The 24845-nt window shown below is 41.0% G+C and overlaps 1 protein-coding gene across 1 annotated transcript; it reads left to right on the top strand.

The window, feature by feature from the left end:
* Positions 1-4173: 4173 nt before the first annotated feature.
* LOC148021561 (uncharacterized) lies at positions 4174-21110 on the top strand. The gene is made up of 5 exons (XM_087696630.1): positions 4174-4567; positions 4866-4969; positions 20440-20553; positions 20662-20745; positions 20830-21110. The coding sequence occupies exons 1-5, from the start codon at positions 4330-4332 to the stop codon at positions 20884-20886; spliced, it is 597 nt and encodes a 198-aa protein (XP_087552756.1). The 5' UTR covers positions 4174-4329; the 3' UTR covers positions 20887-21110.
* Positions 21111-24845: the final 3735 nt, after the last annotated feature.

The raw sequence follows: 24845 nt of genomic DNA, 5'->3' as shown, positions 1-24845 counted from the left end.
AAGCATGGTTAGATTAGGAAGTAAAATAGTGTGAATAATGGTTACTTGCTAGAGAGTCGACTATTAGGTTGATTGTTGCATTTCATTTCATTAGAAAATAAAGTGGGAAGAGAGATTTGAGGAGTGAATGAAAAGAAGGGGGTAAACCTCAAGCCAAAACTAGGATAGAGAGAATAGAAATATGCTCTTTGGATAACTCACCCTGTGGCCATACTTTGGTGTACTCATTATTGAGTGTAGCTAGGCTCGAGCTTTGAGCACAACACAATACATAGAAGATAAGAGGAATGAGGAAAGAAGAGAGCAATGAGAGAAAAACCATTCAAGGGGAGAAGAAAGAGAGAAAGAAGAAGTGCATTAAAATACATATTAAAGGGGTACGAGTGCATTGATGGAAAATGAGATTTAATGTATTAAGAGAATCAATTGGAAACTACTCACTTGACAACTTGACATAGGTGCAATAGTTACCGCATGTGTTGCTCAAGGTATTTATAACATGTACTTAACTCAAGGATAGAGCCTAACCATTGAGTGCTTGAGCATAGTAAGCCCACAATACTTGCTTGAGTTGAGAGCCCCTCAAGTGTTGCTCATAGTGAAATTTTTTCAAAGTTTATACACAAAATGTAAAAATAGGTTGCATAGTATTGGCATAGTGCAAATGAATCCTGAATAAAAAATACAATGACACCAAGTCCTATGGGATTGCTTGTCAAATCTTGTCCCAATCAAAGGAAATCAAGTGAAGGGTGCTAATGACTCTACAGAAGAGGTCGAAGCTCACTTTTATATCAATTGTTAGATTTAGGGTTGTAGAAATGCACATACACAACTTAGAGAAGAAGAAGCTTGAGAGCACACAATACTATATTGAGAGGTATCAATGTAGAGATTATGAGAGTAAGTATTGCTTAGAGTGAATGGGCTTATATACATGATAAATGATATTATATAACGCACACAAATTGTCATCATATTTGAGTCACTACATAAATTCTACACTAGTGGGTCTCCATGGAGAGTCAAAGATGATAGTTGTGCCAACTATAGGATATATATAAAAAATCCCAAGTATAGAGTCAAAAAGACATGCATTAATGAAGAGATGTTGTAGCCCATATGTTTGATAAAACCAACACTTGGGTTATGCTTAGAAGGCACTATAGCTAAAAAATTCCACCATTGAGTACATAGAATACTGTTGCTTAAGCTTGAGCAACAAAGATGTAGTAGGGTGCTTGTAGAACTTTCTTTCCACCACATCATGCTGCCAAGACGAGAGGGGCCCCCATATAGGACATCATGCAATATGAGTGAGAGATGGATGCCACATTTAGTGGTTTCCCTCCATGCTACTCAGACTTAGTCTCACTAAAGCTTCCATTCACCTGCTTTTGAGGCACCATCCAACATTGATCTCTAGAGAGTAAGAGGGTTGATTAAATGACGACTCGATAGAGTAGCATAGAAGCCTCCTATATTGTTTCATTTAGTAGCCAATTTTGTGACATATTCACTCTTATTTATTGGATTCTTATTGGCCCATTTCAACTCTTTTGCATGGTATATTGGTATCAAAGATCTACTCATCAAAGATCTACTCTCCTTCCTATCACAAAACTGAAAGCAATGTTTTTAATAAAGGATTAGCTCTGCAGGATTCACACAATAGTTGTAACAAAATATTGCTATCCTAAAAAATAATAAACATATTTTTTAACTTTTTTGCAAAATATATCCTTTTAATGTGTAAAGGCTTTGCAACCATGTTCGTGCCTAGTTTCAAAAATTGCATGCCCACACTTTGGGGAGGGGTTGGGCATTCATCATTTGGTGTGTAACCACCTTGATTGAGTATGGTGGCATAACTATGAAAATGAAATTGAGACTGGTTACACACTACCATATAATGGATGCCCACTTTGTAAGCTTTAGTAAATCAAAACACTTATTTAAGGGTTGAGTGTTAGTAGGCCTTTACACATTGGAGAGGCATGACTTGTTGTTTGTTTGCTAAACATGTGGACTCCTTACCCACTTTTGGACGCGGAGTCTTCCCTGTCCACTTTGCCGCCTCGAAGCGGCAAGTGACGTTGTCGTGCTATCACACGGTAACTTTACTCAACAATCCATTTCTCATCTTTCTCTCTCCTCTTTTTCCTCTCTCTCTCCCCCAAATTCCCTATGTCTAATTTCTCTCTCTCTCTTTCTTTGCCTTCTATTTTAGTTTATTTTTTCTTTTCTCATAGTTCTCTCTCTCTCTCTCTCTCTCTTTTCTCCCCGCTTTTCTTCTCTCTCTCCTTTTATTCTCTCCCCTTCCCCTTTCTCCTCTCTTTTCCTAATTTTTCTTTTTTTCTTCTCTCCCTCTCTCCCTTTTAAAATTTATATTTTTTTCTCTCATTCTCTCTCTTTTAAATTTTATATTTTCTCTCTCTCTCTCTCTCTCTTCCCCCCTCTCTTCTTCTCTCTCCCTTCCTCTCTCTCTCAAAAAATATTTAAATTTTAAAAAGAATTTTATATTTTCTCTTTTTTCCCATCTCTCTTCCTCTTTTCCTCTTTCTTCTTCTTATTATTCCTCTCTCTCTCTCTCTCTCTCCCCCCTCTCCTCTCCTCTCCTTCTCTCTCCTCTTTTTTTCTTTTTAAATTTTCTTTTAAATTTTTTATTTTCTCTTTCATTTAAATTTTATATTTTCTCTATCTATAATTCTCTCTGTCCTGTTTCCCCTCTCCTTTCTTTTCCTTTTTTCTCTCTCTCTCTCTCTTAAATTTTATATTTCCTCTCTCTATAATTCTCTTTCTGTGTTCCCCCTCTCTCTCCCTGCCTTCCTCTCCTCTTCTTTTTTTGCTCTCTCTCTCTCTCTCTCTCGTTATTTTAATTAAACAAAACGTTTATATTAAAAAGTTTAATCTAACACAGAGAGAGAGAGAGAGAGAGAGAGAGAGAGAGAGAGAGAGAGAGAGAGAGAGAAAACCTAGGCCCTACGCATGAGAGAAAGGGGTGAGGGGGAGAAGAAAAATGTTTAATTAAAAAAGACTATTCTCTTTCCTCTTTCTCCCCCTTTTCTCTTCGTCTTCTTTTTTTTAAAATCCTTCTTCTCTCTCTCTCTCTCTTTCTCTTTTATTCTCTCCTCAAAATGTGTGAAAAACTATGTTCGAAAAACTTTAAATTAAAAAGAGCTTTTAAAATGTTTAATTAAAGAAAAGTTTAAATTAAAAAGTTTAATTGAGAGAGAGAGAGAACCTAGGCTCTACACATGAGAGAGAGAGAGAGAGGAAGGGGGGAAGAATTTAATTAAAAAAGGGATGGGGAAAAGAAATAGAGAGATTATAAGTGAAAGAGAGGGGAATGGGTTTTAATTTAAAAAAGGGAGGTGGGGGGGGGGGGGGGGGGAAGGCTTTAATAAAAAAATGGAAGGGGAAGAGAAAATGAGATATTGCACGTGAGAAAAAGAGGAGAGGAGGGGGGTTTTTATTGAAAAATGGTGGTTTGGAAAAGGGGGAGGTTCGAGGCTTTTCGAACCTATAGCTAAAATAATATAGTAGTAAGAAGTAAGATAAATAATTTTATAAGCTTATTATTTTTTATTTTTTTATAAATCGTATCCATTTAGTTTGTAAAGATATTGTGCCCATGTCCACGCTCAAATTCAAAAAGTGCATGCCCACACTCTGAGCGCGGGTGGTGTTGACCGATCATCACTCGATGTGTGACCAACCTGAGTGGAAAATGGAATATAACAATGTAATATGGTGCTTGGTAAATGTCAATATGATTCTAGAAATTTTTTTAAAAGAAGAGGAAGTAAATCCTATTCATTATCATTTGAGAAAGAAGTATCCTCTATTGAAACAATATTTTACACATGAATTAAATTTAAAAATATGATCATATTTTAAAAAATATAAAAAAAACTTATTTTCTCAAGGTGAACAAGTTCAAGATTGAAGTGAACTCTCGATGTTGATGAACGGGCCGCTAGCTGTAGGCACTTGTTATCAACGATCACATCACCTTGTTTACCTTCTTTTGGAGCTTAGAGGGTTAGAAAAACGTTAGCGATGTCCACGTGGAAGAAAGTTGGACGATATTTCACTCCGATACGCCGCCATCTCCTCAGGCTCAATATTTCATTTCAATACAAAATAAAAAGGCACGAGAAAAAACACTATTTCCTTACTCTCTCCCCCTCTCTCAAAATCTTTGGAGCAAGTCCTCGCCCTTGCGTTCCTTCACTGAGAGAGACACATCCCGGTCTCTTGTGTTGCTCAGGCCCCTTTTATGGTCTGCTTGCTTTGATTCCATCCATTGTTCCCTTCTCCTCAGCGATGGGAGGGCTCGCCTATGGGGCCGTTTCAAGCTTTTGCACAGCAGGTGGTGGCTGCCTTCCACGGCATTTCCTCAAGGGATCATCTGCTCCCAGCCTCGTCACACGCCAGGTTTTTTGTTGGCACAGCTCCGCAACTGCACCACTCTTGGCATGTCGTGCACGCTTGGGCCGAAGCTCTTACAGTTCTTCGTCTGACTCCCGACCACCTCAAGAGACAGTTCTCGAAGCCCTCTCAGGTCAGCTGACATTCTCTCAGCAGCATAATAAGAACAAGGGAAATTTTTCTGGTTAACAAGAACAACGGAAAAGTGTATGGCTAACAAGGCTAAAAAGTTCTAGAAAATTCGGTCCAATTGTTATCATTATACCTATGGTAGACTGCATTCCAGAAAAATTGGTCCAATTGTTCAGGACCTCTCAGTCTTGTTTTGCTATTTAGACGTAATCTTATTGCCGGTTCGAATGAGTTCTTACATGTGCATCGAAGGTACACAACGAGGCCTTAACTGTGCGAGTGAACTTTTCTTCTTTCAGAAGCTGCAAAGGCTGAGGGCAGAGTTGCACAAACAACGAACCTTGTCATTGGTGGGACAGTGTCTGGTAGTTCAGATAATGAATGGAAGGAGCTAAATGAGAAGGTATCGTCCAGTTTGCAGTACTACCTTTTGTTCTATCGGAGTTCTCTTGGTTGATGCTATCTCAATGTCAAAGTCGTGTCTGATTGATCTTGCCAGTGTCTTCAAAGTAAGTAAATAATCTGGTGATATGTCGATCCTCATGCCATGAAAAACGACAATGCTAGTCAGCTTTAGATTGATAGGCTCTGCAACCATGTGGAATCACATGGTTTGAATATTGTTCAGTTAAAATTTGTGTAGTTGAGGAATGATCTTTGGTGGCTATGATACAATTCTTTTTACTAGTGAGAGAGGCGTATGAATGTGACAGTCCTGCCTACAGTTATGTGCACTTTTCAAAGCATAGCTTGTGCACCACTTCTTTTTACTGGAGTGTGATAGGCTTATGAATGTGACAGTCCTACCTACAGTCATGTGCACTTGATGAGTGGGTTCAAACCATAGCTTGTGCACCAACTTGCAAAAAACTGTGCAACTATGACACGTGGACTAATTCTCTGAAGCTGATAACATGCTTGATCCATGATCAGAATTGTGCTGTGCAGGAGTAATTGGTCCTAGTGAGATGATTACACAATGCAGATCATGTTGCTGGAATAAATGCATTAGACAATGCATATATTCATGCTGCATTCAAATGTGGGACTTTCGTCTAAGATGAGTTGCCTCGTGTAGGAATAAATGCATTAGGTAGTGCACATATTCATAGTGCATCCGAATGTAGGTCTTCCGTCTAAGATGAACTTAATCAAATGTTATCGGCAAGATTAAAGCATCCCAAAAATTCATGTCCCCATGACATAGAGCTTCAAAGGCAATTTGTATTATTTGAGTATTTGAGAATACAATTAAATGCTTATCTTTTTATTCAGTAGCGGCCAATGGTTAGGACTATAAAGATATGGTAGGGTTTACACAGAGAAAACATAGAATGTGGGGATATGACTGAAACACAATAACTTAGATAGTAATGCAATAAATACAAATCCTAAATGCAAAATACAAAATGCAAAAACACAAACTTACATTATACATGGTTTTTAACAATAGCTTGTGTATAACTCATACGATTAATGTTTCTAATCTATATGTTAATGCTTTTTGGTAACACAAACAAAGAAGAAAGAGAACTTCAAAGTGAATGAATCAATGTTGTAAATGAGAAATAGTGTACTAGATGCTTAAGGGTATCGCTGTCCACCAGTTGATGGCTCTTGTGCGAGTGCGCTGAGGGAGATGTGGATGTGTGATGTCCACCGGAGATGAAGCTTGAGTGTTGTAACCACCAATTGGAGTGAGATGAGGTTGATGAAGAAATGTGCCGAAAATATAAAAATGACTTGTTGTATATGCAAACTCAATTCGGATTGATGCTGGAAATGGAAGTGCAATAAGCTAGAAACCAAAAGGTAGTAGCTTGTGGGATTGGAACTAGCGAATGCAGCAATGTAATCATTAAAGATGATGGTAGTTGATCATTGGCAGCAGTGGGAAGTTGGGTGACAATTGTAGACCACATAACAGAAGTCTCTTGGGGCTAGAGAGCTAGTGGAAGAGGGTTGATGGCTGAAACTTGCAAGACAAGGATAGATTGAATGGTGGATAGTCTGTCTATTTATGGATACAGAAGGATCCTCCCAAGTTGGGGGTTTGCTTATGGGACATAGAAACTTTATAGGACTTTGTATTGTTTAATGAAACTTTTGGTAATTTACACGTTTTGGAGCTGTTTTAAAGAGCTAATTAGTTTGTAATGTATTCATACCTCAACAGGAGTGTCTTGTACTTGGCCGTCCTTGAGAGATACCCAAGAGATTTTAAAGTTTAGTCAAGTGGTCAAATTGACCAAAAAAGCCTAGATAACCAATATGTTTTCACTCGAGTAGTAACATTGACTAGAAACCCAGATAATGAGCGGTTTCAAAAATCAAAGGCAAATGCTCACGATTAGAGAAACAATTATAAATTAGCGAATTTATTCAATTTAGCTCTCTAGAATCCAAATTTGGCGTCTCCTAAAATTTGGGAGGTTACTAATTGTGAAAGTTATTCAAATGAAAATTTTGTTCAGAATTTTGCAATTTTTACCTTCAACATTTATCTCAAATTCTCAACCATTTGAGAGATTTTGAGTAGAAGATTTAGAAGCTTCTTTGTCTAGGAAATCAACATGTGGCATCTAGAATAGGACATGTCTCATTTTGACAGTGACAAGTGTCTTGATACTTATGATTTTGCTCAAGACTTATCTTTTGTAGCCTCTACTTTTTACTTTTGAGCACCCAAGCCCCACACTTATATATTGGATGTCTCTCTTGTCATTTTTAACAAGCTCTTAAGGCTAAATTTTAGCTACATGATTTATTCACACTTATCTAGCACTCTTCAAGAAACTCTTTCTACTCATCTTGATCACATCAAGGCACAAGAGAAGGTATTCAACTTGTTGTTTGGTGTTTGCAGAAATTAGGGTTTTAAAACCCTAATTCTCAGATTTGCAGCAAATCAACCCCCTTTGCATATGGTTCAAGCACTTTGTGGCCCATGGTTTGTTTCAATAAAATCTTGTAAAGAGGGAGGGGTGAGTTCTCTCATTTGTGGTGTCAACTCTCTTTCTCTTTCTTCATACTTCTCTCTCTTTCGCTCCGTGTTGTCAACTCTCTTTTGTGGTGATAAATGATAAAGTTGGTTGAGTTCGAAGTATTGTCATTTCTCATGGTCTTGCCAATGCTTACGTTTTTACTTTCATGGGGGAGTGATAGAGGAGAGAGTCTACTTTTGTAAAGCCCATCTAATTCTTCCATGGCCATAGAACGCAGTGGATCATCTTAGCAGATATTGTTAGTTCATGAGTGAGATTGTGCATGTTTCAGTGGCATGGGCACATTGTGATGTGGTTGCTAGATTTAGGGTGCTTGCTTCATGGCCGATTGCACATTATTTTATGGCTACCTGTTTATTTTGATGTCGGCTGACTTTATTTTTGGCCCGAGATTTATGGCCGATGGGTTCATGATGTTGGCCTATTTATAGGCCATTGCTACCTCCTCAATGAGTTGAGTATACACCATACGCTGGTCTTCTTTGAGAGAGGGAGCTTGTATGAGTGCCCACATAGTTGGTGACTCACTGTTGTTTTTATATTCTCTTGTCTTGGCTTATGGATTCCATTTCTTGAGGATCTCTATTCTGAGTTCTTGTGTAGTGATCTCCTTTCTTCGGAGTGTTTCTCTTCTTTCTTGTGTTTGTGTAGTCTATTGCAGTAGGTTCTCACGGTTCAATTGTTGCACCCACTTCTGACATGGTATTAGAGGTTCCTGTTAGGTGCCATGGTATTGTTTTCTACTATTGCATGTCTGCCATCACTTTCCACTGCTGCTGATCTGCTGCCCCCTGTTGGTTGTGACCTGTCTTCAGCCTGGGTGACCCTTCCAGCAGCCAAGACGGCTTGTTTCTGCACCAAACTGCCTGTATTTTGACTGCAGCAACTGCAGTTACTGTTCTTGCATTGTTCTAGTGTGAGAGGACTTGTTTAAATAACTGTATGGCTGCATTTAATGCATTATCTGTATGTGTTTTTTGATTCTATGCAGGGCCGGATGACAATATTTTGAGGCCTTTGGTTGCTGCAAACTCTGCGTTTGATCCTTTCTTGGTTGTATTTGGTCTATATTTTCCTCTTTCATCTTGTTGTGCAGCAGTTGTCTTGTTTTTTGACCCATTTTTGCAATTCACTACTCAGCTTTAGAGAGGGTTTTTGTGTATTTGGTTGTTGTGTTCCAGACACCACACTCAATGTATTGTTGAACCATTCTCTATGTGCTTTCTATACTATTTGAACTTTTGAATGGTTGTGAGTCTGAGGTCTTGGTATGTACATATCCCTCAAGATCCCTTGTGTCATTTCGTCTTCTTTGTATCTACCTCATGAGCCATAATGGTTGCTTCGGGTCCTACTGCTGATGACATGCATGAATCCACTCATTACTCATCTTCAAGTGTTCTGTTGGAGACTTGCTACATTCACATTTAGGATTGGTGGGGATGCTATCTTTAGGTCCCCCAAATGTTTGAGCTTCGGATAGGGGTATCATGTGGAAGAAGAAGGTTGAGTGTGATCACGGTGGCAAGAAGGGACATCTTTGAAAGGATTGCAGGATGTTAGCAGCATTGTTGAAAGAGCAAGAGCGGACAAAGTTGAAGGGTTAGGACTCCATCGAGGAGTCATCATTCTCTACAAGTCCAAGTTTAGGCTCCAACCATGCGGCCCTGATGTTGGTTGCATTGGCCTTCTTTCTAGCTTGCTAGTATAGGTGGTGCAAGTCATCCCTTATGACTCTGTAGTGTTGGAGAAGGAGTGAGAGGGTGGTCACGGTGGGGCAATTGGGCCTCATCAATACATATAGGTGCAAAGGGCCTAAAAGGGTTTTTCTCTTACATATTGACTAAATTTTGGCAAGTTGAACTTTTGCAGCTAGGATTGACTTCTAGGTGCATGTAGGCTTGTTTAATACAAAGAGTGGGATTGGCTCCTAGTTAGAGGATGTGGGGATATTTTGGAGGTCTATCCAAAGGAGGGTAATCCATGGTCACATATGCTACTATAGAGGAATTGTTGATAGGATGGTCACGTATGCTACTACAGAGGTATTGTTGACAAATGTAGAGAGTTGCTATGATTTTTTTTGTTTGTTTTCAAGAGCTGATATGATTGATATCAACACTAGGTTCTTTCTGAGGCACCTTGGTGGTGGCTTGATCACCCATTGCTCAGGTATCCACGGTCCATTTCAATGGTCATTGTTGTATGTACTATGAAGAGTCATTATGATCGTACAATGTATTGTACTGCATCATCCATGAGTTGAGAAACGATATTAGCAGATATTGTTAGTTCATGAGTGAGTTTGTGCATGTTTCAATGGGTTGGACACATTGTGATGTGGTTGCTAGATTTAGGGTTCCTATTTCATGGCCGATTGCACATTATTTTATGGTTGCTTGTTTATTTTGATATTGGCCGACTTTATTTCTGGTCCCAAATTTATGGTTGACTAGTTCATAACGTTGGCCTATTTATAGGCCATTGTTTCCTCCTCAGTGAGTTGAGTATACGTGATATGCACTTTCTGTTTGTGAGAGGGAGCCAGTGTTGGTATCTATATAGCTGATGACTCATTGTTGTTTTTGTATTGTCTTTGGTCTTGGTTTATGGATTCCATTTCTCGAGTATCTCTATTTTGAATTCTTTTGGTGTTCTCTTTTCTTCATAGTGGTTCTTTTCTTTCGTGTTTGTGTAGTCTATTGTAGCATGTGCTTACTTCCATTGCTGCACCCACTTTTGACAAATCATGGATAGTGGGAGCTACATATGTCTCCCCCTTTGAGACATCTTCATTTTACAAGAGCTTGTAGTTGGGGTTTTTGGTAACAAGTACTTGGTCGAGATCCAAGGCATTGGGAAGTCAAGTTTGACATTGACCTTGACATTGACCAAACCCAAATTTGGCTATGGTATTATGTCCCCTTGTTAGGAGTGAATCTCTTGTTTTTCCACAGGCTTTGGCTCAAGTTTTTTTCGTCACTAAGACCACATTTTGAGATCACTGATGACCCTACCAACTTATGATAGCTTGATGCAAGGTGTAGCCTATTGGCCTCTATTTGATGTACAATTTCTAGCCCAATCCACTATCAAGAGCTTTGAGTTTCATTGCATACATAGCTTGGCTACGACCAAAGCCCCTTTCAATGAGGAACATCTTTGGCACTTTTGGTTAGGCCACATTGGATACTACTCTTTTTATCAATTGTTGAGACACCAATTGGTTGATGGCCTTCTATGCTTGAAACTAGCTTGTGATGTGTGCTGACCATGTCAGTTGGGGAAACAACACCAAACTCCATTTTTGCAGCATGCTATTCATAGGGCCAAGGAGATAATGAGATCGGTTTATGTCAATCTTAGTGGTATTTTGTCCACTCCATCTTTAAATGGTTTAGAATATTATTTTCTTAGTGTGGATGATTTCTCTCGCTATATGTGAGCTTACTTTTTTAAAGGAAAAATTTGAAGCTTTTGCGTATTTTTTCGCTAGTGTGTGCTTACTAACAGATTAGATGAGTCTCTATATAGGTACAACAAGGAGTGACAATGGTGGTTTGTCACCCATGAATTCTACAAGTTTTACATGAGCAAGGCATTAAGTGTTAGCTCACCTTGATCAACTCCCCTTCTTAAAACAGAGTTGTGGAGTGCGAGTAACTATGTTGGCCCATGCGTGACACAAGAAATCTCGACCTTGTGGTATTTCTTTGGAACAGTATGAGTTCACCACCATGTTAGCTTATGTTGTTTACTCTTCAAGTTACATATTTTTTAACTCTCAAGTTCTACCATGAATTTGTACAAATGTCTTATATAGAGAGTGGCCTGTATTGCACGGGCCCCAAACCCACCCCCAAACCCACCAACAATCCCCCTTTGAAGAGATCTTACTTTCTTTAACTTGTTGGAGTCTAACTTGGAGCAACTTGGGATAGCTTGTTTGGTTGTAGCAAACCCTTTCGTGAGATGGATCTTTACAGCTGCAAAATTAATGATTGGGCTTGCATTTGAGTGTGATTCAATCGTGTACGTCATTGAACAACTACACACACAGTTGGTTTACTGATTAAAACTCGATTAATTTACCTTTAGAGGCTTAAAAATTGAGTGAAATGATGTCTAAAATGGTGGTTACTCCAATACAAAAAGGCTCAAATAAAAAATCTTTACCAAGAACTTGCCTTCTTTTCATGAATATAGAGGTTGCATGTTTGTAGTAGATTGAGACAAAGTCAAAGATGCTTTTTGTGCTCATCAAGGGTCCTCTTGTCAACTAGGTCAAACAAGGATAGACTTTGGAAAGATGAGAAGGTGGTTTGATATTAAAATAAGATGAAGTCAAAGGACAAATTGTATACTCAAAAATGGTGATGATAATGATGACTGATGATGATGAAAGTGCACCTGGAGGAATGCAGAAAAAAGTTCATATTCCCCAATTCAAGGAGATGTTGTGCTTCATAATAAAAAGGAAGAGCAATCAGATTTACATGTTTCAAGGAGTACAATGTGGAGCAGAGAATGACATTGTAATCTTTTTAATTTATCATTGTGGAATGAACATTACATGGGTAGCTCTTATCTTTGATCAATTCACCTATCAAGTACGATGACAACTTGTAAGGATGTCCTTGAATGTGGAAGCCAACACATACGCCACCATCACAATGAAACCCTTTTGTATGCTTCTCCTTGAATGGCTGTCTTGCCTACTCCCGTGTTGTGTTGTGTTCATACTGTCTAGTTTTGAAACGTTCTTTTTGGCTATTCATATGACCCAACTCTATTTAATGGGATCTGTTCTTCATCCCATTCAATTTCTTATCATTGTGCCTTGTTTGCAGCATTGTCATCAGCCATCAGCTATTGCTCCCGTTACCATCCTTATGCCTTATCGTTATCATCATCACATCCGGGAGATACAATCGGTCCCTGTACAATACAGGCAAGGTATTTGATTAGTACAAACCATAGGGAACATACAAAGTTGCCGCAATGTCTCCTGGTGATGAAGGTATCGGACTGCTATTTGTCTGGACAGTGGATTGCCCTCAACCAGTTCAAAGGTGTGTCTTCTCACCAGCTGATTGTTGTGAGACAGAGGTGCATCTTCTTCCATATTCGCTTTGGATTGATCCAAGATGGTAATGGGGGGAGCTGAAGGCGCAAGATGATGCAAAAGAACTTTGGGCATTCTAGATGGAGATGAAGAGGTGCACTTGAACTGCCTTGTTAAAGCTTGGAGAGATGGGGGCGACCCCTTTGAAGGGAGTTTAGGTTTTGATGTAGGTGATGGGAAATTTTTCCTCCATGATGTGAGAGAAAGCTGAGACACCAAATGCCAATTTATGTGCATTTGAAAGCTCTCTTGGGTATCAAGAGCCTAGACCTCCAATATCAATATCATGTGAGAATGTCACACTGTAAGTGCAAACAAGAGAGCTAATAGTGGGTTCGAAGTGTATGAACAACATGGCCAATAAATGAATGTTAGAATGAAATGAATGAGTGTGTAAGGGTAAGTACAATATTCTTTGTATAAGCAAGGTAAGAGATATAATAAATGAAAGTGTTGTGGTACGACCTGTGCTAATTGCAAGAAAAGTTGAACAAGGGAGAAGGTTCAAAGTAGAGGTTGGAGCAGAGGGGTTAGGGACACTTGGAGAGGTGGTTTGCGCTATTCAAGGGCTGAAGGCAGCAGGGTCATAGACATTGTGAACAATAGGGCTAAGTGTGACGTACTCAAACACAATAGGGTGGTTGCTAAAGGTTGATGAGGATGGCAAGGAAGTTGGCAATGATACTAGGGAAAGGTGGGATGAGAGGTGGCTTGTACCTTGGTCCCGTCTTTATAGAACTTTTTGAAATAGTTGTCCTATCAAGGCTTCTCAAGTTTTAATTGAATTCAATCAAGTATCCTTTTTGGGGCTGTTTGACCAAGTAAATTGACTAGTAATTGAGGGATTAATTTTGACTTAATTTTTCATAAGGGATGGGGGCTACAAGGGAACCATCGAAGGAGGTGGGGGATGGAAAAGAACCTGTTGAATAGATGCTGTACAAGTGGGAATGGGTGTAGCAATAGACAATTACCTTGGAGGACCTTGCAAAAGAGAAGGAAAATGGAGCTTGTAGAGCTCGCTCTCTTGCCAACTTGTCGCCAAAACAGCTCCTGAAGAAGAATCCTCAATAAACACGGGCTGCTTGGTGAAGGTGATCCAAGTACCAAGTCTAGTTAGGCTAGAAACCGAGAAGAGTGGAAAGCCCAAGTTTGGAATATGTAGGACTTCCAAAATGAAGCTAGAGGAATGGTTTGGCTATAACGGCAAAGTGCCAACAGCACTAATAGGCACCGAACAAATGTCACTAACAGTGACAAGACCTTGAGATGGACAAAGAGCTTGTAGCATATCACCTCGGGGTGTCATATAACTCAAAGTAACACTGTCATTGAGCCAAGGGCTCTTTGAAGACTAGTCAACCACACCTAAAGAAGGCTCCTCCAACACATGGATATGAAGGAATACGGACTCATAAGTAACATTTGGTATAGAGGTAGAGGAAGGCTCGAATGATATAGCTCCATTCTTTGCTCCTGGACAAAGGCGAAGGTACTTTTTCAAACACTTCTCCTTCAAGATGTGTCCCCTTCTCACAGTGTGGGCATTGAGGCTTCTCTGAATCTATGTTAGATCTTGAAGAATGCTCCTATGGCTCCTTCTTGGGCTTGGCCTTTGGCAAATCTCTTTTGTAGGTACAAAGAATGAAGCTTTGTCCACACTTCTGCTACTTATTGTCGAGAAACCCTTCATTTGAAGTTTTGTGTTCTGTGTTTTGCGTTTTGTGTTTAGGGTTTCACAATGGACAGCCCCAAAAAGGGGTTGGGTGCCCACAATGGGACACCACCCTAGACAACTGGCGCCTCTGTTACTCATTCTTTATGGTTGATTCATTCAGTTTGTCACCTCGTTTCTCTAGCCTCTCCATTGCCCTCACACCCCTTTAGGAGGACATTGCAGTTCATGGTTCGTGGCTGTCTTCATCATCTTCCTTGTGCTACAGCACCCTTGTTCCCTTGTATCACATTCACTCCAAGATTCAGATCTTCATCATTCCATTCATCAGAGTTTCTTCTCTATTCTCTTCTCCTCTTCTCAGTGTTTACAGTGTTTACTTCGTGTTCCTCCATGCAAACCCTATTGTCTCGTTGGTACGTCGTCTTTTGACATGGTATTAGAGTTGGATCTGCTCAAATAGTGGCAAAGATCCTCCACTCCAGTGAAGGCAAAGACTGGTGGCGGATTTGGCATTCGCTTTTCTTCTTCTTCCACTGCATCAACATCCTAATTAGTGGCTGCTCCCTCCTACGTTTGCTGTTTTCCAGCCTGCGTTCAGGGCTACTGCTGTCGCCTCCACCTCTCAGTTAGTTGGCGGCTGCTCCTCGCTATTGGTGGCTCCTCCCAGAGTGCTGGCGGCTCCTCCTTGTTGTTGGTGGATGTTCTCTGCTGTTGGCGGCTCCTCCCTGCTGTTGGTGGTTGTTCTCTGCTATTGGTGGCATCCTTCACTTCTAGCTCTCGCACCCCTTTTCACAGACATTGCAGTTCATGGTTCGTGGTTGACCTCTTTCTTCTTCAACAATGCACATTGATACCCATCGCTTCTTTACCAACATATAACCAATCTATTAGGTGCTTCTATTATGGCATCACTGAACACACCATCGATGCTTGTCGACTTCGACCTTTGCTTCCCACCCCCCCGGAGTATATGCGTTTCCTACCTGGCACTTCCTGTGCCACCTCTCCTTTCTGGGCCAGAGAGAGTGTTCTATATTGGCTATCGGAATATTATGCTCAAGGCAAGAAGCCGCAACCAACGAGCACTAAGTCCTTTCGAGCACATGGAGGCTCTAAGACCTTACGAGGTGATAAGCCCTCCTGGAGACCACGCCAGTGTGTGGAGGTTTTCCTCGCCTACTTCTAGGTACAGTGGCTTCCACGGCTCATATCTCCTTCACAATCCACTCTTCTAAGAGCCCGCTACTGTTTTCTACCCTGGGCTCATCTTGAGCATCCTTCTTCCCCACCCTCTTCCACTCAGGTTTGAGAGGCCACTTCTGGGTGCTTTCCGGCTGCTTCTTCCAAGCCCCAGATACCTTCTTCGGCACGACGGGCGGCACTTCCTTCATCATCTGATGCTTCATAGGCCGTGAGCCATGAGTGGTTGGATTCCCTTTCTCTCTCAGACTGGGATTCAGAGGGGGATTTTCTTACTTTGCCGTCAGAGAGGACTTCTAGTTCTTCTTTGGCTTCAGAGGGGGACTCCTACTTCTACTCCTTCTGATTTAGGGAGGCACCTTATGTGCCATGAAGTTCTTCACACACCACCACCTTTCACTTTCGAGGAGTGGCTCTCCTTTGAGCAGTCATTTTCTCTACTCATACCCAGGATCTAGAGGATCTACCTTGATCGGGGCCCTTGGGTCTTCAACAACGACTTGGTGGCTAGGCCTTTGTATTCCTTCCAGTATGGAATCACGCAGCTAGTGGCTTCTCTCCCGAGGTTGAGTTTCGGGTTCTACAGCTCATCCAGTCTCCTGACCATTTTCAAAGGTCTCCTTCAAGTGGTATTCTCAGCTTCCAAGGTGGATCTTCTTTGTCCCTTGGTCAACATGGAGCCTACTCTCGAGATCGAGTACGGGAATATCCTTATGGTTCTCGGCACCACACAAAGTCCAACATTCCTCCTATGCATTGCATGATTTCATCATCTTTGTATTAGGGCTCTTGGGCAAGTGAACAATTTTTCCACAAGGGACACTGTCCAAGTGGCACCTGCTGCATGAGCATTCTTCAGCATGTAGCATTCCATCTCCACCTCACTCTTCTCTTGTTCCCCTTTTTGGGCTTGAGAGGGGGGGGTTGAGAAACCCTTCACTCGTAGTTTTACATTTTGCGTTTAGGGTTTCACAGTGGACAACCCCAAAAAGGGGTTGGGCGCCCATAGTGGGGCTCCACCCTAGACAGCCGGCGCCCCCCCTTCGGGCGCCACCCTAGACAGTCTCTTGCCTATTTATAGGTTGCCTCTATCACTCATTCTTTACGGTTGATTCATTCAGTCAATCACCTCTTCTCTCTAGCCTCTCCACTGCTCTCACACCCCTTCAGGAGGACATTGCAGTTCGTGGTTTGTGGCTGTCTTCATCATCTTCCTTATGCTATGGCACCCTCGTTCCCTTGTATCACATTCACTCCAATATTCAGATCTTCATCATTCCATTCATGAGAGTTTCTTCTCTCTTCTCTTCTCTTCTTAGTGTTTACCAAGCTCACTCCATGTTTCTCCCCTTAAACCCTACTGTCTTGTTGGTACGTTGTCTTTTGACACTTGTTGCAATATGCGCACATGCACTAGCACAAAATCATGCAAGCTCATAAAGAGAGAAGATTGAGCTTGAGAATTGAGCCGATCCCATAGGGCCACATGATCCATCATTGATCCCATTGTAGAAGAGGCAAAGGGAGAAACATATGCAAGCTGAAGCACTCTGGAGAAGAAAGTAGGAAAGAAGCTAGCTCTCGTAACCTTTATTCAAAGCCAGTTTTGCCAAAATCGTTGCTATGTAAAAATTTGAAGCTTAACCATGGGATCCTCCACAGGACGGGTAGTAGGGTGGGTAACAGACTCCCAAAGATCAAAGGTGTCAAGAATACCTTCCACCTTATAGGACCAAAGCAAACAATTTGATTTGTCCAAACGGTCTTCTTTGGGAAGAGAAAGAAGAACAGCCACCTGTATAGATGGTGCCATCATAGGCATCCTAGGGCCAAAAGGACGGGCCCTATGGGAGACATGGAGAGAGGGAGGAGAGGGCTGCTCGGATCTGTGTGACTTGTTAGGAGAGGGTTCTTGTTTAGAGCAGCGTTGGGACCTTCGGTTGTCGTGATGATCATGCTGCCTCTCAGAGGAGTGATGAGAGATCTCCTCGTCAGAGTCATCAAGCCATTGAACCGGTGATAAGACATCTTCACCACCTGCAAACCCACAAAAATCTGCGTTTTGTTGTAGACGGTCGTGAACGGTGGAAAGCAGCTACACCTCCACGATATGAGTTCTCTAGATGGTCTGCCTATGTAGTATGGATCAGTAGAATGCTGAAAATCTGTGTTCCCAGCAAGGGGTAGATGGCTGAAAATCTGTGTTTTTAGCTTGGGGAGTCTTCTCTCAAAGGGGTAACTTTGTGTACTCACTTCGATGATGATACCGTGTGAGAGTGCACAATGGAAGAGAACCACGAACACAGAGAGAGAGAGAGAGAGCGAGAGAGAGAGAGTATATGAGAAGGCTGAAAGAAATCTGCACTGATTGAAAAGAATGCTGAATACAAAGGAGAGGACCGATTGGCCCTGCATTGACTGAAAAGAATGCTGAATACAAAGGAGAGGACTGATCAGCCCTGCATGTGACCTGAGGCATCAATGAGGGCATTGGATAATGCTGAAATGATGACAGCAGCACCAATGATGACGGTGATGGTGACAGCGACAGAGGCGGGGAATATCCGGCCTGCTGTCCACGCTGGAGACATAGAAGACTGTAGCAACCTGATGGAGCACCTGCCAAGGGACAAAAGAAGATGATCTGCCAACTAGTGGGTGGCAGCTATATATAGCAAAAGACCCCAAAAACTGGCCAACCAGCAAAATGGCCTCTAAATCTGGCGGACTTGTTAAATAATACCCTGAGGCTGCAATAAATGCATGCTGATGGCACAGAAAAATCTGGCAAATAGTGATGTGGCATTCTGGACAGGGAGGCACTGGCGGGGGCTGAAAACCAACTGGAAATACAAGAAATGCATATAAAACTTGACTAGAAGAAGAAATGCATGCTCTAGAAAGAGTTGTTGCCTCCATCACAGCACATGACAGACATGTCAGAGCTCCTATTGTCCTCGTTTGACTCAGATTGAAGCTCATAGGCAAGTGATGACAGCGCATGACAAACATGATTGCTAACAGTTTGGTACTCTGTTGTTTGGAACTCTGCGTGTGCACACTGCACCTTACATTTGACTCTTTGGTAGCCATACTGCAGGGAAGGCCTTGCCAACGTCAAGTTGCCCCCTAGTCTTTCTTATCTAGTGGAGTATCTAGCTAGGAAATCTGCCCTCATCCAGTGGATAGTTTGGGGTGTTTCCAAAGTGTACCTTGCTTTCATGAGCTATCCTTTGCTTGCTGTGTAGGTATTTATTGATTAGACTTTTTTCGACGGGTCAAAATTTACTATGTAGTTTATTTGGATGCAACCACTGCTTATATCTAGGATATTTGGAATCTTGTATAGGGGTTAGGGCCACAATCTACTCTGTGCATCTCCCATCTTGAGCTTGTCCGTCAATGGGAAGCTCATAGTGCCATCACCATTGCTGAGTTGATGCAAGGTTTGCTCCCCGAGTTTCACTCTTAGTTGTAGTATTCCCCACTTGCATCTTCTTGTTAGGTTTTCATTTGTGATTGAAATGCAGCTTGAGACTGTAAGGTTTGCTCCCCGAGTTTCACTCTTAGTTGTAGTATTCCCCACTTGCATTCTAGACAACCACGTTGCATGAACCTGGTCATGAAGCCCCAGGAATGTGAATTGACCCAACAAGGTGATAAGGATGCAATGTCCAAAGGCTGCTATGTATAGGCTGGAGAAATAGTATACAATGACCAGTAGGCAATTGGCTGACATGTGATGTGGAAAATCCACCTAACCTTTGGTGTTTTCAGTCTGCCTGCTGCTCTTTTGCTTAGGCACCTGGCAGGCTCAAGTGCTGAGATGTGGCAAATTGGTGGCTGAGGCCTGATTGACTGGGACTGCAATGCCATCAGTCACACTGCCACATTATTGGTCATATTTGGATACACTTTTTTCACCTGGAAATATTTCAATTTGCAAGGTGTCAAACATAATATTTCTGATAGTATATGCTTTTGGCTTTTGGCGGGACATTTGATAATGGAGTTTTGAGAGCAAATATGAGCAAGGTGAATCACTTATCATGTTTTTGTATCTCATTGGGTGGCCATGATATACAAGGGGAGGAGTGGATTGGGAGGTAAAGAATGGATACTGACCAACCCCTCCTCTAGGAGCTAGTTTCGCATGCTTGAAAAAATGTTTCATGGGTGATCATTATATACAATAGGAGGAGTTGTTTCTGGGAGGTAAAGAATGGGTACCGACCAGCCTCTCCTCTAGGAGCTAGTCTCACATACACTTGAAGAATTACTCTTGTCCGTTGTACTGAAAAATGTGGATGTAGATAAGTGGAAACAAGTTTTTGTTGAGGGGAGCCAGGTCAAACATCATAGGTGTTCAGCTTCTGTCATTGCAAATGAAAGCATGTACACATGCTATGTCTTCTATGGACTCAGTATGAGAAAGACACCATCTACACCATGGATAGAGGTGGTCTATTAGCAAGGTCCATCTTCAAGAGTCTGCAGATGGAAACGAATATGGTAGCTTTTGGGTCTTTGTATATAGCTGGACAGCTGACCATGTTCCATCTGCACAGAAGAGGTTGTGTAAAAGTTGTGTTTCAGGCTGGTCATTGGTTGAAAAAAAAAGCGTCTGGCTGAATTGATATCTGCATCTTCCAATCATAGAGTTAGACTGCTACTTAATGGCAAATTCTACGCACAAATCTAGGCTGTCAATGAAAACCTTAATCAGCATTGAAGTTATTCTTTCCCCTTTGCCCACATTTTAGTAAGAAGCGAGCTGAAAAAATAAGCAAGTAGGTTTGATGCCTTTATAAACAAGTACACTTATGCATCATCTGATTCGTTAAAGTATATTTATACTTCAACAGGTGAATTCCTACCCGACAAGGATGAATTTCACTGCCATTGGAAGTGGTGGCGATGATTTTGTGCAAGCAATGGTTGGAGCTGTTGAGTCTGTCCTGCAGTGTCCAATTCCAGAAGTAAGGATGTGTTATTTCAGCTATGTACGAACCATTAAACATAATTTAAAAAAAAAAGGGATGAGAGTTTTTGAAAGGTTCATGTGTAAAACTTTGAAACTATTGCAGGATGAAGTGAAGCTGAGCTTATCATCAAAGGGAAGATATGTCTCTGTGAGGATTGGACCAGTAGCAGTGGATTCTAGTGACCAGGTCCTTGGATTTCTTCCAATGAAAAAGTGATTTTTTGATCCATGCCCATGCAGGATCTCATCTGACATGGTTGGTTGCTTGCAGGTTCAGGCAGTATACAGGGCTATGAAAAGGGATGACCGAATGAAGTATTTTTTGTAAATCAAGACAGTTTGGAAAGGAATTTTGCCATTGGTTGGACCACCAAGAATTAGCTTGTGACAGGTCTAGGAAACTTCAGGCTACCTTGTATATAGTGCACATATTATTATGTATTTCTGCTGCATCTTGTTGCAATTTCAGCTGGCAAGCTTTCATGTAATGCCAGCATCCATTCATTGAAAAGCAATCATTCAATCAAAAAGAAATGAGCTAGTCATCTTAAATTTGCAAGAGCATGGTTGTTAAAGTTAGCAAGCAGAGGCAGAGGGTTGTATCTATATGACCTGTTGGTCTAGACAACTGTTCTGTTTAAAAGCGGCGGTTCAATTTTTCTGTCAGTTCCAAAATCCTAGTCATCTCTATTTTGAGTCTTTCCGAAACAAAGTGCAGTGGAATATCCGATGTATCTCAGGTAGGTTCTGCAGAAGCGAAAAAAGATTTATGTGGAAATTGGTCCTGCTGCATGTTGTGGCCTGCAGATGCTGGTCCTCTATTGTGAAGACATGCTTCAATAATATATTGGATCGTCTGGGCATAGTGGAATGCTGGTGCTATATTGTGAAGATATGGGTGGAAACTGGTTCGTTTCGTTAGTAATCCAATCAAAAGGCTATTATAAAGTGCAAAAAGGTTAGGTGTCATGATAATCGAAGGTCATGGTGCTTATAAAGGGGCTCAGAAGGTATGATCATGAAGAAGCATGAAAGTTTGTGGGGAATCTGAGTTGTTTTTGTTAGGTACTTGTGGAGGCACAAAAGTCAATCCCCTTGGAGTAGAGTGAATGGCTGCTACCTTTGAGCGATGGTATGTGACTCGACATTGCTTCAGTAGAGGAATCTACATTGCGAGGAGGAGTGTGGGAAATCCAGCGCGGAGGCTTCTTACAATGGATGAAAAGGGGCATAGGAAAGGTCTCTAAAACGATTTCCCAAGGGAAGGTTACAGGCATAGTGCGCAAAGCCTTGTCTAGGAGAGCATTGGGACAACCAGACGGCATACGGCGAGTCTACAACAAGTCGGAAGTGCTTTTGTTGGTCACTCTTTCCATGTCCACAACGTAACTGCACTATTACTACCAGTAACTTCCAACACTTCAGACTGGAGGGCTCACTTTTGAGAATTGGGTAGTAGCTCCCAACGCAATTAATTTGGGCGTTTAGATGACTTGTCGCTTTCAACAGTTTGACTAGACGGTCTCACATTGGGCAGCTTTTTTCATAGCATGTTTAGTTTCCTTTTGTCCTTTCTTCTTTTCTTTATGCTTTTCAATGTCTTGCTACTAACATTGTACATGGTCATGTTCACACACACACACACACACACACACACACATATTAAACGTAAGCCTTACGGCTACTCTCATACTCACATTTACACATGCATGCAGCGACTAGCATTATATTTTTTCTCTTGCACACACACACACATTACTGCTTTACCTTGAGGTGTTGCTTCACATGAGATGGGCTTCATGCACATGTGCACACAATTCTTGTCCATGTTGTCCTTTCTTTATACATGTATATATACACGCACACATACTTGTATCACATGGACGTATTTTCTCCCATTATTGATCAACTAGATGTTGTTTGACTAAGGTATTTAGCGATATAAGCTACTAAATGCTCCTGGTATAAAGATTTAATATTGGGTCCTCACCTTTTGAATCACACGCTCACACTATGACTTTCTGCGCTGAAAGTGTGCATGACATCCTAGCCACCGCCTTGACTATACTAATGACTCTTTTTGTGTAGATGATTTAGAATTGCCATGAAAACATTGTCTTTTGTTTCACTTTAGCTCAATTCTCACATTGGCCGACATAACTCTCAAACATGTACACATGTTCATGGCTGCACTTGCACATGGACACTCACTTGTACAATGACTAAAGTCCGGCATCTTTTGTGGAGAATATTTCGAGAGGATATACATGGGGTAATCTCACAGCGATCATAGATCTATTAGCACCGACCCATGCAAGGAATTCACAATTTAACATGAAGGTTGGATAGGTATAGGCTTTTCAAATACTTGAATTGATTCAAGGATACATTTCCATGCATGCACACGCTTGATTACCCCATTACCTTTGCATCTTGGTGAGAAAATAGGCATTATTCACGTTTGCGCGGGTATTTTTCAGCCCATGCTAATTACAGAAAACCCTATCCAAATAATTGATTATGAGTTAAGAATGAGCGCTTGGAGGGCTTGCACTTTATTCATTGGTTTTCTCCTCTAGAACTCTTCATTTGTTGCTCATGTAGACTTCCTTGACGTAGTCGGAGGCAAAATTTTCAATGCAACGATGGCCAAACAATTTTCGAATGATTGCAAATAGGTTAGTGATACATGATAACTGATGGCAATGCGGAATGTCTATGGACTCGTGTAGTTTCGACTGTGCGAGGTATTTTTTCATGAGTATCGTAAGGAGTTTAAGCACCCTCCTTCAACTTGGTCTTTCTAGTCTACCTTGTTGAGGGATTGTAATGGATATAGTAATTCCTCGAAACATATGCATATTGGATGCTACGGTGTTGTTAGTGTCAAGTTTTTTGAGATTCTCAGATTTAGAATTGATCTAATGCTTTTGTAGGAGTACAATATGAGTAGAATTGCAGTTCGATATACCTCAAGTCTGGTCGTAGGCAAGCTTTACTTTTTCATGTTCTAGAAAACCCTATGTCTGCATCTCATCATTGTTGGGGTTAAATGCTCCCTATATTTACCTTGTATTCGGTGCTCGTATACCTATGCACATGTAGCAACCACTCTTAACAATCATCTTTACTTCTTATTTTTTATTATGATACAATAATAAATGGAAGGTATATCACACATTGTGATCATTGGAAGTTTTCACACTTTGCCCTCTTCTATTCAACACACACACACACACACACACACACACACACACACACACACATTACTTAAACTTGATTTCCTCTACATCTAACACACATACATGCGCGCGTGCACACACACACACACACACACAATGTATTAGTTATCACTTCTCACTCCACTACTAATAAATACACTTAGGAAACATTCACAAATGGCACTTTCACACTGACAAACACACAAACTTTCACTTATAGCTACACTAGGACTATTAAGTCGAGTACCATGTGGTAGAGTACCTCCATTGTCCCTAGTCAACTTAGATATTACACACACACACAGACACCACAAACACAGATAATCAAGGAGAATGCCTGCAAAGCAACAGACAAAAATCCAAGGATAAGAGAACAACCAAAATAATAAAACGTGACTTGACCAACTAATCCCAAGCAAACCACAACCTAGAAAAAATTCGACATGACCTTGAGACATATGCGACCGAAAGCTTCATGCTATGCATCAAACAAACACCCAGAACCCCGTATCAAGTAATAAAAGAAAAAAACTACACACCGTACCCTTAACCGTATAAAAGACAGTAAACCAAAACATTACCATATCGGACACAGATCAAGACTACATCGTTGATAAACCAGTGTTTGACTATGGAAATAACTCCAATGACAGCGCATACCCATCCTATGAAACGGTTCGTTAAAAAGAGGAATTAAGTGCAGTGAGGGGGAATTAATTTAATGAAGGGTTTATTTTAATAAATTATTAAGAATGGGTGAATTTTTATTAAGTGATAAACCTTAGCAAGAAAATTGCGGTTCCTTATTAAAAATTAAATTACCAATTATTAGGTGAAAACGGTGCTTTAAGTCGAATCCCGGACTTCGATACCCAGACTGGGTCTCTAAATGCAAGTTCATTGATTACAAATTAAGGTGATGTGGAGCGCTTTTTTGCCAGCGCGTGCTCTTGTGACGGCTGGTTCATTTTAATTAAAAATATTAAAGTGTCTCTTTAGCGCACTTAGCGCGTGCTAAGTGAATGACAGGTTTATTTTAATTAAAAAAATATGGTGTATTTAGCGC

The sequence above is a fragment of the Lygodium microphyllum genome, chromosome 17 (assembly GCF_053477565.2).
Source record: "Lygodium microphyllum isolate KBCC chromosome 17, Lygodium_microphyllum_v1.1.10, whole genome shotgun sequence".
In the NCBI taxonomy this organism is placed as follows: Eukaryota; Viridiplantae; Streptophyta; class Polypodiopsida; order Schizaeales; family Lygodiaceae; genus Lygodium; species Lygodium microphyllum.
The sequence above is the reverse complement of the archived record's forward strand: the minus strand, read 5'-3'. Positions and strand labels throughout refer to the sequence as shown.